The sequence below is a fragment of the Oncorhynchus nerka genome, linkage group LG25 (genome assembly GCF_034236695.1).
Source record: "Oncorhynchus nerka isolate Pitt River linkage group LG25, Oner_Uvic_2.0, whole genome shotgun sequence".
In the NCBI taxonomy this organism is placed as follows: Eukaryota; Metazoa; Chordata; class Actinopteri; order Salmoniformes; family Salmonidae; genus Oncorhynchus; species Oncorhynchus nerka.
The window spans coordinates 31,841,896-31,858,792 of NC_088420.1; the positions used below are offsets into that span (position 1 = coordinate 31,841,896).

At 41.3% G+C, this 16,897-nt stretch overlaps 1 protein-coding gene across 2 annotated transcripts in view; it reads right to left on the reverse strand.

The window, feature by feature from the left end:
- The window catches only part of necab2 (N-terminal EF-hand calcium binding protein 2), a 132,881-nt gene that overhangs the window by 65,800 nt on the left and 50,184 nt on the right, over nucleotides 1–16,897 (reverse strand). For both annotated transcript variants that reach the window (XM_029634229.2, XM_029634228.2), the window contains exons 3-5: nucleotides 15,619–15,727; nucleotides 13,080–13,105; nucleotides 12,280–12,377 (exon numbers count right to left, since the gene is read on the reverse strand). In XM_029634229.2, coding sequence (XP_029490089.1) covers nucleotides 12,280–12,377; nucleotides 13,080–13,105; nucleotides 15,619–15,727 — 233 coding nt within the window. The remainder of the gene's footprint in view (nucleotides 1–12,279; nucleotides 12,378–13,079; nucleotides 13,106–15,618; nucleotides 15,728–16,897) is intronic.

Sequence of the window (16,897 nt, forward strand, 5' to 3'; positions counted from 1 at the left end):
TTTTGTACCTGTTTCCTCCAGCATCTTCACAGGGTTATCTGCTGTTGTTCTGGGATTGATTTGCACTTTTCGCAGGAACGCGTCTCCTTCCTGAGCGGTATGATGGCTGTGTGGTTCCATGCTATTTAAACTTGCGTACAATTGTTTGTACAGATGAACGTGGTACCTTCAGTCGTTTGGAAATTGCTCCCAAGGATGAACCAGACTTGTGGAGGTCTACAATTTTTTTCCTGAGGTCTTGGCTGATTCACTTTTATTTTCCCCCAATGTCAAGCAAAGAGGCACTGAGTTTGAAGGTAGGTCTTGAATTACATCCACAGGTACACCTCCAATTGACTCAAATTATGTCAATTAGCCTATCAGAAGCTTCTAAAGCCACGGCATCATTTTCTGGAATTTTCCAAGCTGTTTAAAGGCACAGTCATCTTAGTGTATGTAAACTTCTGACCCACTGGAATTGTGATACAGTGAAATAATCTGTCTGTAAACAATTGTTGGGAAAATGACTTGTGTCATGCACAAAGTAGATGTCCTAACCGACTTGCCAAAACGATATAGTTTGTTAACAAGACATTTGTGGAGTGGTTGAAAAACAGGTTTTAATGACGTCAACCTAAGTGTATGTAAACTTCCGACATTTAACTGTATTTGTAGACGCTCACACCGGGGCTCTCAAGCAAGAAAGCCTTGCGTCATTGTGGCTGAACTACACTACTATCAGGACTGTATTGATGTTCTTCGGCGTGCCAGAGAATTTGGACCACTTTGATGCAACGGAGCACTCGTCTCTATCTACCCAGACTATGCCCCCAGCGTTACTTATGACCGTGCCACTTTCAACTATGTCAAGAGTCTGCTCCGTGGACAGACCGACATTCGGTATGGTGTGTCTTTTCCTGACAGACTCCGTATAACATATTTCCAAGATCCCCATAAGGCGATGGCCTTCATAAAGGCGAACATTCTACCGAGGGCAGACGAAGCAAATGGCTGAATGTTCACCTATTTGGCGATTAGGGTAATGGACGAATGTGTCCACTGCAGACTCAGTCTCTCTTTTGTAGATACTGTATAGCGTTGCCAGTGGAATCAGTTGATATTGTAATTATTAGGTTACGTTAGTGCCTTATTTCTGGTGAGTCAATTCTCCTTTTGTTTTAACGTTTTATTCTATTTATCGATGGTACCCGTATGTATCCAGGGTAGACAAAGCACAGTTCTATTATTAGGTTACATCATTTCTTTAAAGATGTAGTTGCTACAAGCATTTCGCTACACTCACATTAACATCTGCTAACCATGTTTATGTGACCAATTCGATTTAATTGCTTATTTAGTGGTATTGCTGTAAGATGTGATTTGTACAATTATTTATACTTTCTTTTAAAACAGTCTAGTTTGGGGTTGTAAGTAAGTATTTCTTATTGATTTATTATGCATAACTTGTTTTAAATCCTTCACTATTTCAGCAGGGCTCTCTACTCGATAGGTTTAGTGTTCCCCACGACAAGCACATTATGTGCGGATATCTTTGTTTGGGGATTATCGGTTAACTTGTTCAGGTGACCTGACCAGGGTGGGTTTTCTTTTTCATACCAGACTTCAGAGTATTGTTTTTTTAATGTTTTTAATTCCCTCTTCAACTGACACTCCAGAGATATTGTTATCACTTGATGCTGAGAAGGGGTTTGATCAGGTGCAGTTTGATTATCTATTTTATACTCTCAAACAATTTGGATTCGGTCCCAATTTTATGTCCTGGATCAAAGTCCTTTACTCTTCCCCTATGGCTGCAGTGCACACAAATAATAATCTTCCATCCTATTTCCAACTTCAACGTGGGACAAGACATGGTTGTCCTCTATCCCCTCAGCTGTTTGACACCGCAATTGAGCCTTTCGCCATAGCAATACGTAATAACACCACTATCAAAGGTACTTTTCCCCTATGGCTGCATTGCACACAAATAATAATCTTCCATCCTATTTCCAACTTCAACGTGGGACAAGACATGGTTGTCCTCTATCCCCTCAGCTCTTTGCCACCGCAATTGAGCCTTTCGCCATAGCAATACGTAATAACACCACTATCAAAGGTATTCGAAGTGGGGGCTTAAAAATGATAGTTTCACTCTATGTGGATGTCATGCTATTATATATGTCCGACCCTTTAACTGGTCTTCCAGAGATCCAGGTTCTACTAAAGACATTTGGTCATTCACAATTTCAAAGATCTCTATAAAGCCAATTTCCCTCCCTTTATTGTTGTCTGAAACAGGATCTTGAATACTGGGATTTACTTTCTCTTTCCTTGGGAGTAAGAATTAACACTGTTTAAATGAATGTATTACGTACATTTTCACACTTATTTCAATGTATTCCTATCTTTCTGACAAAGTATTTTTTATCTCCATAGATAAAAGCGGATATCAGTTTATCTGGAACAAGAAAAACTCTTGGATATGTAAGAGCACATTGCAGAGATCTCGTCCCCAGGGTGGTATAGCACTTACAAACGTTCAATATTATTACTGGCCAGCTAATATGAGAATCATTCTATATTGGATGACACAAATCCAAAAAGGTAGCACATTATTGTTTCTTAATGGACAAAAATGTACACGAGAGAGCATTAAATTATACAATTAATAAAAACTGTTGCCCCTACAAATTTAGTCAATCCGATATTTCTTCAATCCAATGGTCACTTTATGGACACTATAGTCTTATTTGAATCCAATGTCTAGAATTTTAGCTAGGTTGGCGCAATAAATAGTCTTCAAATTCAATTTCTAAAGACCCTGTTAAAAAATCCGGTATCTGGTTCTCCGTAAAGGATGGATGACTAGAGGCGTGTGTTGTGTACCTCCAATCAAGTTGATTTGCATATTTTCATTGTGATTGGTGTCATATTGTCTTAGATATGATGGTAGGGAGAGCTTCATCCAATGCCTAATATAGACGTGACTATCTATAATCAATAAAACCAAGGAAAGGCAATCTGTTTTGACGTATGATTTCTCTTTACTCCCATACATTGGGCGTGTAAACAAAGGAGAGAAGAGATGGAGAGGAGGAAAAGAAAGGAGTAGAGGAGGAGAGTGCTGTGGAGCTCTGACGTGAGAGCTCTCTTATTGGGATCATTTGTTGGGGAATTTGTCAATGGTAGCTCTGGGGTTCAGCATGCAGCTGGGAACGGAACAACACCCGCCCTGGGTACACCAAACAAACACTGTTTCTGACTGACTGTCTCAATAGTCAACTGTCTCCATAGTAAATTCTGCACTCATTACAGCACCGCCGAGACTTAAGTTGGGACTTGCATGTAATACCCAGGAGATCAGGAGTTTTACAAATGAATGATCCTTTGGTATTTTATTAGGATCCCCATTAGTTGTTGTGAAAGCAGCAGCTACTCTTCCTGAAAAGAACAGCTCAAGGACAGAACTACATCAATATTAAAAAAGCCCACATAGCCTACATATCAATACATACACACAAACTAACTAGGTCAAATAACTCACGTTGAGTTATTGCTGTATCTGTTTTTTAAACCAGAGTTCCATGCAATAATGGCTCAATATAATGCTGTACGCTTTCTTGATTTAAAACAATTTTTTTAACCTTAATTTAACTAGGCAAGTCAGTTAAGAACAGATTCTTATTTACAATAGCCAAACCCTAACCCGGACGACGCTGGGCCAATTGTGCGCCGCACTATGGTTTAAGTTGACTATGCAAACAATTTTGGGATTTTCAACACATTAAGTGATGCAGTCAGTTTCTCCTCAACTCTTAGCCAAGAGAGACTGGCATGCATAGTATTTAACCACATGAGTAATCTTGCAGCTTGACAGAGATAAGGTGTTAAAACTACTGTACCACTACCACTAGAAGACAGAGATGTAAATCACTCCCTACTTTCCCATTAAACACAACTTCATTATTCTTATTTACCAAAGATTTGTGTGAAAGGTTAGGATGCATCCTGCTCCTGTTTATAAGTTACTTAATAACCACTTTTGAGAATTGTTTTGCATATTTAATTTCCATCCTAAAAAGGGATTACAACTGTCCCTCTAATTGACGTGCAGACTGTCACAGGATTCATATTTAATGAAGTGAATGTAAATATCACATTTACATGAATTATTGGTGGTGTGTCCCTTGAGATGTGGATAGGATAGACTGTGAGTGATGGGACTCTCAATAGCTTCTTCTATAAACCAGTCAGGCGATCATGCAAACACCACATGGATTTGAGCCTGGGTTGTTCGATTAGCCAACATCAAATACACATCAATCTCCTGGGCTTTATTCGCCAGTGAGGCGAGAGAGAACACCTGACACACTCTCCAGGAGAAACGCCAAAATTGACATGATTGCAATCAAACTCAAGTGATGTGGAACTCAATTCTGCGTCCAAAGTTCAAAGGTAGAAAGCAGAACACAGCTGCTTAATTCAAAGGGAGGGGTTAATGTCAGTCATTGAAGCCTGTCTAGAGGGTGCACACTCAGAGGGAGATGCTATACGGACACGGTTGGTGCCCAAATTGATGACGTACAGTATGTCGTGCAGCTGAGAGTTGAGTATGGAGACGAATGGATTCGGTTCAGTCAGTGATGATGAGCCCTTCCCAGCTAGCTAGTTTATGCTGGCAACAACAGCAGCATGGCGCTAGTTAAAACTTGGAAAAGAAAGTGATGTTTATTTCAACGAAGTAGGCCTATTGATCAACATCTGTATGTCACTGTGACATGCCAATTAGCAAATATATTGACAAGCCGGTGCGAATGACCACTACAACGATGTGTTGTATCGAGGTGGTTGCTACCCACTGGGCATTAGTTGAGTGGGAAGCAAGAAATAACTTGTAATATTGGTGGTAACCATCTGGATGTCACCGTGATACAGCCTACTAAATGGGTAGAGTTTGTGCTGCAAGCCAGCCACACAACAAAACGGGACACGGTGTCGTTTGGTCCCACTTGCTGCAGTATACTGTATATCAGGCCAGGATGACCGCGATTTTCCTTGAAAATGTACAACTACGGCAATAACGTCTACATTTTTGTGAAAAACAAAACAACTACTCCGATAAACGGGACAATTCTGAACACTCTCCCAAGTCCCAACTTTGGCAGACAAGTTTCAAATTCTCAATGAAGTTTCTAGCCACAAACATAAACTAGCTAGCTGGGAAGGGCTCATCAGGACGACTGAATGAACTGACTGAACCGAATTCGTTCATCTCCACTCAACTCTCGCTGTGCGACCATACTTCATCCATAGGGGCACAAGGCATGTCCATATAGCCTTTCCAATACTCAGGAGAGGGAGAGAACAACGAAGTGTAAAATGTCAGCAAGCAACAGGATTGTGCTTCAAACCATGAGGCAGACATTTTAAGCATTATTGAGAATTTCACACTCCGTAAAGAGGGAAACAACAGAGCATAGCAGTCTGTGCTGCAAGAGAAGAGAGAAGAACAGGAACACCTGCTGTGAGAGAAGGAAAAAGAACTAAAAGAGAGAATGAGAAGATATAGAGTACCAGTCAAAAGTTTGGACACACCTACTCATTCAAGGGTTTTTATTTTATTTGTACTATTCTCTACATTGTAGAAGAATAGTGAAGACATCAAAACTATGAAATAACACATATGGAATCATGTGGTAACAAAAAAGGGTTAAACAAATCAAAATATATGTTATACTTGAGATTCTTCAAAGTAGCCAACCATGGCCTTGAAGACAGCTTTGCACACTCTTGGCATTATCTCAACCAGCTTCACCTGGAATGCTTTTCCAACAGTCTTGCAAGGCACTTGCTTTTCCTTCACTCTGCATTGTGGATGCCAGGTCATCTGATGCAGCACTCCATCACTCTCCTTCTGGTTCAAATAGATATTTTACAACCTGGAGGTGTGTTGGGTCATTGTCCTGCTGAAAAACAAATGGTAGTCCCACTAAGCGCAAACCAGATGGGATGTCGTATTGCTGCAGAATTCTGTGGTAGCCATGCTGGTTAAGTGTGCCTTGAATTCTAAATAAATATGTCACCAGCAAAGCAACCCCACACCATCACACATCTTCCTCCATGCTTCACGGTGGGAACTACACATGCGGAGATCACCTGTTCACTATCGTCTCACAAAGACACGGTGGGTGGAACCAAAAATCAAAACATTTGGACTCATCAGACCAAAGGACAGATTTCCACCGGTTTAATGTCCATTGCTTGTGTTTCTTGGCCCAAGCAAGTCTCTTCTTATTATTGGTGTCCTTTAGTAGTGGTTTCTTTGCAGCAATTTGACCATGAAGGCCTGATTCATGCAGTACTCTAAGAACAGTTGATGTTGAGATGTGTCTTTTACTTGAACTCTGTGAAGCATTTATGTGATTAGAGCCAGTTTCATCATAGTGCTTGATGGTTTTTGCGACTGCACTTGATTGAAGAAACTTTCAAAGTTCTTTACATTTTCCGCATTGACTGACTTTCAAGTCTTAAAGAAATGATGGACTGTCATTTCTCTTTGCTTATTTGAGCTGTTCTTGCCATAATATGGACTTGGTCTTTTACCAAATAGGGCTATCTTCTGTATACCACCCTTGCCTTGATACAACTGATTGGCTCAAACGCCAATCCTTAAGAAGGAAAGAAATTCCACAAATGAACTTTTAACAAGGCACACCTGTTGATTGAAATGCATTCCAGGTGAATAACTCATGAAGCTGGTTGAAAGAATTTCATATCTCAAATATAAAATATATTTAGATGAATTTAACACTGTTTTGGTTACTACATGATTCCATATGTGCTATTTCCTAGTTTTGATGTCTTCACTATTATTTTATAATGTAGAAAATAGTAAAATGAGTATGTATGTCCAAACTTTTGGCGGTGTGGTGGATAAAAGGGTGGAGGAAGAGAAGGAGGAGGAGGACTTGACAGTGGTGGAAAAATGTTTTTCTATATTATCGAAGGTGTTCTTGTTGGTAATTATTCGGCTGCATTCAAACATGAGTGGTTTTCACCCGAAGCTCCGTGTCTCTCCTCCTATAAGTCCTGAGAGGCCACTGCAGCACAGCCAACCTTGTGAACACAGCAGCAGAAGCACCGCAACACCGTAAAAGGGGCCATACTGTGCATTTGGAAAGTTTTCAGACCCCTTGAATTTTTTTCACATTTTGTTACATTACAGTCGTATTCTACAATTGATCACTTTCAGCAATCTACACACAATACACCATAATAACAAAGTGAAACAGTTTTTTTTGAAAACTTTGCGAATATATTAAAAAGAAAAAACAGAAATACCTTATTTACATAAGTATTCAGACTCGAAATTGAGCTCAGGTGCATCCTGTTTCCATTGATCATCCTTCAGATGTTTCTACAACTTGATTGGAGTCCACCTGTGGTCAAGTCAATTGATTGGACATGATTTGGAAAGGCACACACCTGTCTATATAAGGTCCCACAGTTGACAGTGCATGTCAGAGCAAAAACCAAGCCACGATGTCGAAGGGATTGTCCGCAGAGCTCCGAGACAGGATTACGTCAAGGCACAGATCTAGGGTTGGGTACCAAAAAAATTCTGCTGCATTGAAGGTCCCCAAGAACACAGTAGCCTCCATCATTCTTAAATGGAAGAAGTTTAGAACCACCAAGGATCTTCCGAGAGGTGGCCGTCCGGCCAAACTGAGCAATCGGGGGAGAAGGGCCTTGGTCAGGGAGGTGACCAAGAACCGATGGATACTCTGACAGAGTTCCTCTGTGGAGATGGGAGAACCTGTGGAGATGGGAGAACCTTCCAGAAGGATAACCATCTCTGCAGCACTCCACCAATCAGGCCTGTATGGTACAGTGGCCAGGCGGAAACCACTCCTCAGTAAAAGGCGCATGACAGCCAAAAGGCAGCTAAAGACTCTCAGACCATGAGAAACCAGATTTTCTGGTCTGATATAACCAAGATTGAACTCTTTGGCCTGACTGTCAAGCGTCACTTCTGACGGAGTAAAGCTGGTACCATCTCTACAGTGAAACATGGTGTTGGCAGCATCATGCTGTGGGGATGTTTTTCAGTGGCAGGGACTGGGAGACTAGGCAGAATTGAGGCAAAGATGAATGGAGCAAAGTACAGAGAGATCCTTGATGAAAACCTGCTCCAGAGCGAGCGCTCAGGACCTCAAAATTGATTGGGGCAAAGGTTCACCTTCCAACAGGACAACGACCCAACAGAACAAATCCAAGACAATGCAGGAGTGACTTTGGGTCTCTGAATGCCCTTGAGGGGCCCAGCCAGAGCCTGGACTTGAACCCGATCGAACATCTCTGGAAAGACCTGAAAATAGTTGTGCAGCAATGCTCCCCATCCAACCTGACAGAGATTAAGAGGATCTGTGGAGAAGAATGGGGACAATTCCCTAAATATAGGTGTGCCAAGCTTGTAGCGACATACCCAAGAAGACTCAATGCTATAATTGCTGTCAAAGGTGCTTCAACAAAGTATTGAGTAAAGGGTCTGAATACTTATGCATGTGTGATATTTCCATTTTTTAGTTTTAAGAAATTAGCTGGAATTTCTAAAAACCTGTTTTTGCTTTGTCGTTATCGGTTATTGTGTGTAGATTGATTAATTTAAAAAACAATCCAATCCATTTTAGAATAAGGCTGTAACGTAACAAAATGTGGAAAAAGTCAGGGGGCCTGAATACTTTCCGAAGGCACCGTAAATATTTAAAGAGTAAACTCAGCTTGTGTATGTATATAGTTTACAACAGTCATTAATTCCATCAACTCTTTAAGGACTCTAACCTGCAGTACTTATATATAGCTTGGCAAGCCCTGTCCTGGTCCTTGATGCCACCCTAGGCAGACAAAACAAATTGCCGCTTTCCTCCCACGCAAAACTAGAATAGTGTAGCTTACACTATCGGCTCGCCATATCATTTTATGAATGCCCATCCATGTGGTCGGCCTACTGTTTGTAAAACAAGCAGTTGCATTGGGTTTATTAGTCCTGATTCCTGTGACTAATCATTTTGGCTATTTAGGCTTTGCATCAGCTACCCAACCTTATCAGGAGTTATCCTGAATCTACAGTGCCTTCAGAAAGTTTTCACACACCTTAACAGGCATCCTTCTCAACTCATTTGCCAGAGAGGAAGGAAGCCGCGTAGGGATTTCTCCATGAGGCCATTGGTGACTAAAACAGTTACAGAGTTTAATGGCTGTGATAGGAGAAAACTGAGGATGGATCAACAACATTATAGTTACTCCACAATACTAACCTAAATGACAGAGTGAAAAGAAGGAAGCTTGTACAGAATACAAATATTCCAAAACATGCATCCTGTTTGCAGTAAGGCACTAAACTACAAAAACTGTGGCAAAGAAATGTACTTTGTCCTGAATACAAAGCTTTATGTTTGGGGAAAATCCAACACAACACATCACTGAGTACCGCTCTTCATATTTTCAAGCATGGTGGTAGGTGGTAGCTGCATCATGTTATGGGTATACTTGTTTATAGGTGTGTTTATTTTCGGCAAGGACTAGGGCGTTTTTCTAGGATAAAAAGAAACGGAAAAGAGCTAAGTACTGGCAAAATCCTAGATTTCCAAAATCCTGCTTTCCAACAGACACTGGAAGACAAATTCACCTTTCAGCAGGACAATAACCTAAAACACAAGGCCAAATTTACACTTAGTGTAGAAAACGTTAGGTACACCTTAATATTCAGTTGCACCCCCTTTTGCCCTCGGAACAGCCTCAATTCGTCGGAACATGGACTCTACAAGGTTTCAAGCGTTCCACAGGGATGCTGGCCCATGTTGAGTCCAATGCTTCCCAAGGTTGTGTCAAGTTGTTTGGATGTATTTTGGGTTGTGGACCATTTTTGATACACACTGGAAACGGTTCAGTGTAATAAATAAAAAAACAGCAGCGTTGCAGTTCTTGACACACTCAAACCGGTGAGCCTGGCACATACCTCGTTCAAAGGCACTTAAATCTTGTTCCTTTCCCATTCATCCTATTTTTAAAATGTATTTAACCTTTATTTAAATAGGCAAGTCAATTAAGAACACATTCTTATTTACAATGACGGTCTACCCTGGCCAAACCCGGATGACGCTGGGCCAATTGTGCGCCGTCCTATGGGACTCCCAATCACGGACGGATGTGATACAACCTGGATGGCACACATACACAATCCATGTCTCAATTGTCTCAAGGCTTAGAAATCCTTAATTTTCACTGATTGAAGTGGATTTAACAAGTGACATCAATAAAATATCATAGCTTTCACCTGGGTTCACCTGGTCAGTCTATGTCATGGAAAGAGCAGGTGTTCCTAAGGTTTTGTACATTCACTGGAGTTACTTACCAAGACGACATTGAAAGTTCCCGAGTGGCCTAGATACAACTAACTTGACACAGCTTGAAGAATTTAAAAAATAATGTGCAAATATTGTACAATCCAGTTGTGCAAAGCTCTTAGAGGCTTACCCAGAAAGACTCACAGCTGTAATTGCTACCAAAGGCCATTCTAACATGTATTGACTCAGAGGTGTGAATAGATATGGAAAAGAGACATTTCTGCATTTAATTTTCAATCAATTTGACAAAATGTCTAAAAACATGTTCAAATCCCCGAGCTGACAAGGTACACATCTGTCCTTCTGCCCCTGAATAGGCAGTTAACCCACTGTTCCTAGGCCGTCATTGAAAATAAGAATTTGTTCTTAACTGACTTGCCTAGTTAAATAAAGGTAAATATATAATATATATATATATATATATATATATATATATATATATATATATATATTGAATTCAGGCAGTAACACAACAAAGTGGGTATGAATACACAATAAGGGGCATGAATACATTCTTAAGGCACTGTATTTGCAAAGAGAATCCATGTGTTTGCAGGAAATGCAGAAGTATTTTATTTTTTCGCTATTATGCAGCTTGTCATAAATTTAGGAATACAAACTTAAATCACTGATTATCATGACAATTTAGCCCAGAGGGTGAAACTCCCGGACAGCAGTTGTGAGTAGCATGATTTTTCATTCCATATTCGCCATTTTACTTGGACCTGTCCTGTTTTAGGATATATTGTTTGATATAGGATACATTGTTTGATACAGCATATATTGTTGATATGTCATCTTCACATTGAAGTACATGTTTTTATTTGATTGAGTGCCAGGTTTGGCTATTTGATCTGAGAAACGTGCATGATGTAACATGTGTCTCATGACAGGCTACAGAAAACGCCACATACCCATTCTACCATAGGCTATAGGATACGTGATTTATGCTCGATCATTTTCTGACGAAACAATGATGGAACGCTGCAGCGGTGTGTCTCTCCAACAGCACCCTGGAGAAACGCACTGGGCATGGACATGCTAAATATTTTGCGCCCCTGCCTTTGACAGTGGGCACTGCTTGTCACGAGGGGGTATCAACGCTCACCTAAATAGCCCATATGCCACTGGGTGAGAGAGATTGTCATTGTTTTTTGGGAAGAATTATGTGAGGTGTTGTCTTGGTCAGTTTAGCTTGGAATTTGCTGCCCTCGTCAATCTGCCGCGCTAGGCGGTTGCCTAATCCTGCCTAATGGGCGGGCTGGCCCTGTAGCTTGGCTCCATTAATTACAAGGACTGTAAATTGCACAGTATGCCCTGGAGAAAGAGGGCAGTGGTGAGAGCTGATACATAAAACAGCAGTTGTTCATTATAATGAGGAGAGGTAACTAGCTGCTGGCTTTGCGTCGCTGGATGCCCTGGAGCTCAGAGCTACAGAGTAGAATCATTAGGTTGAACCCAGACACAATGCTAATTAGAAGCCAGGAACAAACAGAATATGGAAGTGAAGCTCTGAAACGACAGGCTATATATAGCCCCTATCTGAGCTGCTGTCACACTAACACATTAGTTTACCACACACATCTACTGTAACTCCCAGTCCTATCTGCAGCACATGGGCTTTACTTTAGATTACTGGTGGAAAGAGGAGCTTTCAGCCCCCTATTGCTAGTATTTGTCTATAAGAACGAACATCCTCATCTTAAGAAGGCTCAGCTCCAAAGAAAAGTTTTCTGGTGTTGGATGAGGTGAGTCCCCACCTTGCAATATAAACCACATTGAAAACTCATGCAAATTAATAATATACTGTATATAGTAGTACAGACAGGACAAACAAGCAAGACAGACATGCCTACACACAACTAATAGCGTAGCATACCGGGTTGACACTCACCTTCTTGGTGAAGTCCATGGCTCTGAGGATGGACAGGTTGAGAGTCTCCAGGGAGGCCAGTACACCCTCATAGTCACCCATGTGTTTGACAAAGTAGTCTGGAAGGACAGGGGAAAAGACAGAGGTAAGAGGGGTACACACTAGAGCCCGACCGAAATATTGGTTTACCGATATTATCGGTTGACATTGGCCTTTTACTGCTATATCGGTATCAGATGGTAATTCCACAATAGTCGGTATTCAATAAAAAGGATGAAAAAAGGAAATCTCAATCTTATCTGAACACTTGCTGCAGTTCTCATGGTGTGTCATTACTGTCACAATGTATGAAATCAACATTTGAAGCATAGTTATTGGACAATTGCTCTTTTGGATGAGAATTTATGAGAATTCAGTGTGGGAAAATTACATTTTTTAATTTCCCCAATCTAAAATAGTATATCGGCAGATTTATCGGTAAATTGTGTCCCCCCAAAAATCGAAATCATATCGGATCCCAAAAAACATATAGGTCGGGCTCTAGTACACACAAATACAAATGCATACAGGTACAGGTACACACACACACTTAGAAGACTACCAACTAGCTACGTGATTAATCAAGTCTTCGTTTGAATACTACAAAATCAGATATTCTACTGGGAAGTTTGGGATTATTGTGAAGCCAGAAAACTATACATGGCATATTGACTTCACAGATTGATTTGGTCATACATTCACATATACAATACATCCAAAGACACACACAAACACAAGTAAAGCTCACAAATACACACACAGATTAATCTGTTAATACTTACCACAGAGTTCCTTAGTGTCAACATTACTAACACACCACAGGTTAGTTAGGAGCAGCATAGGGAGAGAGAGAGAGAGAGAGAGAGAGAGAGAGAGAGAGAGAGGGAAAAGGCAGTGGGAGAATGTGGTAAGAAACAGGCAAGGCTGGCATGCAACACAACATGATCTATAACCATCTATATCTATATTGCTCCATCAGGGGGGAGCAGCAGGTCCACAATAATTTGACAAAACCCTAACCTAAATCTGTTCTCATGAATTCAGCTTCAGGTTATTAAATCTTTATTCGTTTTGTATCTTATTATTCTTTGGCATAGAAGATGCTGCTATAAATCACTGATAAAAAAAATCTCTACAAAGGCGCAGTGTAGGAACCAGATTGATGAGGAGCAGGAATAAGGAGAACAGTTCATCTTTGCTTGCTGTGGTCTGGGCAGTCGATAAATCAGATTGGCATTAAATATGGTTAGGTTCTTATTTTCCAGAGTAAATAACTCACGGACACTAGAGAAGCTTAACCAAGTTTAATTATTCCCAAAGGGTCGACACAGCTGTATTCAGACATCACATTTCACACAAGCACTGATAATTAACCCTTTCTCCTAGGCTGTCTCCTCCTCCACACTGAACAGCCAATGCATCTCTGTTGCTAGACAGAACCTTAGTGATATCTGTTCTTCCTCACTTCATCTGACCTGACCTCTACCCCAAAGTGCTCACTCCCCCCCCAACTCAAGGCTGTCATGGTTATTGATACCAGACTGTGTCTCTTCTCTTCCCAGAGGATCCCTGATGGCTAACAATCACATTTCCTGACATAATGTAAACGTTATGCATCACCCTCTCTCCCTCAGTGACATTGTTTGTTTCTAAGATCTCCACCCGTCTCCCCTACACATTCCAAAGACATCTGACTCCTACAGATAACCCTTAACTTCTGATGTAATAACCATTCACTATCATCCCTCAGATACCATACTTCTGATCTATCATCTCTCTAGTATAGCAATGTTCAAAGTTTACCCAGAATCCAACAATATCAAATGCTTACATTGTAATTTAACGTTTTAAACAGGCCAATCAATTATCTCCCAACAGTAACTGGTTATACTTCTGAGTAACGAAGGGAAAGAAAATCTTCGGATAAAATCGAAATATATATGACATAAAAAGCATTTATTCATGATTAAAGAGAAATTGAGTGGAACAATCTTTTTTTCAATCAATATTCTAAAGAGAGAACGCATTTAGTGTCTGAAAATAACAAGGCTGATGACATGTCAGGAGTACTGTAAAATGTCAGCCGGAAGGACAGTGAAAGAAGGTGAAAGAGAAAAAGGAAGGAGGGAGGAGATAAGAGGATGAGACCACAGGTAACACAGGAACTGGAGGACTGTCCTTACTCTGCAATTCTTTCATCATCCTCTCTCTCTCTTCCCTGGTGTTTCATCTTTCTCTTCATCATTCTCTTTTTCACTTTTTAATCTAGAGGTGTCATCAACAAAGGCCTGTCAGCTAAAGGTCACACCAAATCATATCAAAAGATCTTGAAAAGGTGGATATGACATTTATGAGTACAGATAAATTGTATACTTTGCAAGCAAACATATACACACACACACTCTCAGACCAGTGACATTTCCCCCTAAATGTAACACACTTTATTAGAACAGTCCTGATCATAACTAGAAAGCAGATTATGATCTACATATTGAAGATAATATAGATAGATAACACATACTATTTGAGATAGATCATGTAAAAACATAGTGCATACTGTCTGACATACTCTAGGGTTATTCAAAGGGTTCTCCTATGGGGACAGCCAAAGAACCCTTTTAGGTTCTAGATAGCACCTTTGTTTCTAAGGGTGACCCCATCCACTCAATTCCACCCTACTACTGTCATCCCTGTCCTATTCCTTTTCCCTCTCATCTCCTCTCCTCTCTGTTCCCTCCCCTCCTCCCTTCTGCTCCTTGCTAAGGCATTGTTCACGGCTGGCTGTGCTGGTTCATTATTTAATGAGAGGGAAGCGCTAGACCTGGCAAACAGGGACTTGAGCTCAGCAGCTGCACTCGTCTCCTCCCTTTTACATAATTCAATCTGAAATGTGATTAAAGACAATGCACACAGTGGAGCAGCATACCCTCCTGAGGCAGCCTGACACTGAGCGGGGGAGAAATGTGGCAAAATACACACAGGCAGGGCTGGCCTACCAAACAGTACTGCATATATAATATATACACACCCCGGTAGGATAGATCCATTTGCTCACATATGCAGACACAAACACACACGCACGCACACATGCACACATGCACACATGCACATCCTCTTTAGCCCTTATGTTAGTGAATAGGCTCCTGGCATGAAAAGAGGGACATAAAGGTCCTGGGATGTCTCAGCTATGGACAAAAGTAGACCGAAACTAGAGGATGACTTGTGATCGTTTCATATATCTCAATGCTATCTCCTCCCTGCACTCCAGACCCAAATGGGCAGGTCAATACCTTTGCTTCAGCAGCGTGATGATGCTCTCACCTTGTGTTATCTGAGTCAATGGAGTGAAACAGATTCTCCAGCTCCTCCTCATTCAGCGTTCCGTCGGAGAAGAACGCCTGGAACTCGTCCAGAGACAGCTTCCCATCATCTGCAGGAGAAGAATAGGAGAGGTGGAGACATCCATCAGGTTAACAGCGGATATAAACCATGCAGCTACACACCATGATCACCGTCATTACCACTAGGCTCATTGTGATAATATGTATACACACAGTGATCAATGAACATGGTCTTTATCATGATATCATCATCGCCATTATCACCGGAATCATTACCAACAATGTCTTAATAGCCATAATCATCATCGCCATAATAATGATATAATCATCATCATCGTCATCTTCCTCCTCCGCATCGTGATATATCACAATCACCCTGCAGTCTTCCATCAATTCTGAACCATTATAGATTATGGTAAAGAATTTACACAATGCTCTGGGCATTTGCAAGCTGTAAGATCAACAAAGTGAAAATCATTTGAGAGGCCACCACTTGCAGAGCTTTTGTTACAGACCGGTCTGCGGATCAGTAATTATTGATTCCAGAATGATGTACAGTACTACTACAAGGCCTGAACAGGTATCTGGACCTGGAGAGAGCTGGCTCCTGATCCATCAGTCTCCCACTGAGCCACTCTGGACTCAGTGAGAGGCCCTGCACCCAAGATCAGAACTAGAATTAGACTAAGACCCCAGAACCAGGCCAGGTCCTAGCCCTCAAACTTAGCCCTCGGGCCCAGCCCCAGGAACCAGACTCCAGGCCCAGCCCCAGGAACCAGACTCCAGGCCCAGCCCCAGCCAGGAGGACTCCAGTCAGCATTATTAGGACTACAGGAGTCTGTGGAGCCATGCTGTGGCCGGGCGCACCACGCCCTTGAAGCTGTTCAACTGGACTTTTGGCTATTGGAGCCATTGTAGGCTCTAATCTCCAGTGTAAGAAAATGACTAACGTGCAATCCAAAATAAAGAGAGTGGTTTTCGTTATTGCCACCTAACAGAACTATTGGGACATTGAAATGGAAAAGCTTTTGAAACTGGTCCTTTGAATTAAAACTGTCCCTCATTCTTGGCTGCAGCAGCACGTTCCTCTCTCTCTTTCTCCCTCCATCTCTCTCTTATCATCTCTTTATTTCTGCCCTCCTCTCTATCCTATTGATATCCCTCCATTACATTTACATTTAAGTCATTTAGCAGACGCTCTTATCCAGAGCGACTTACAAATTGGTGCATTCACCTTATGACATCCAGTGGAGCAGCCA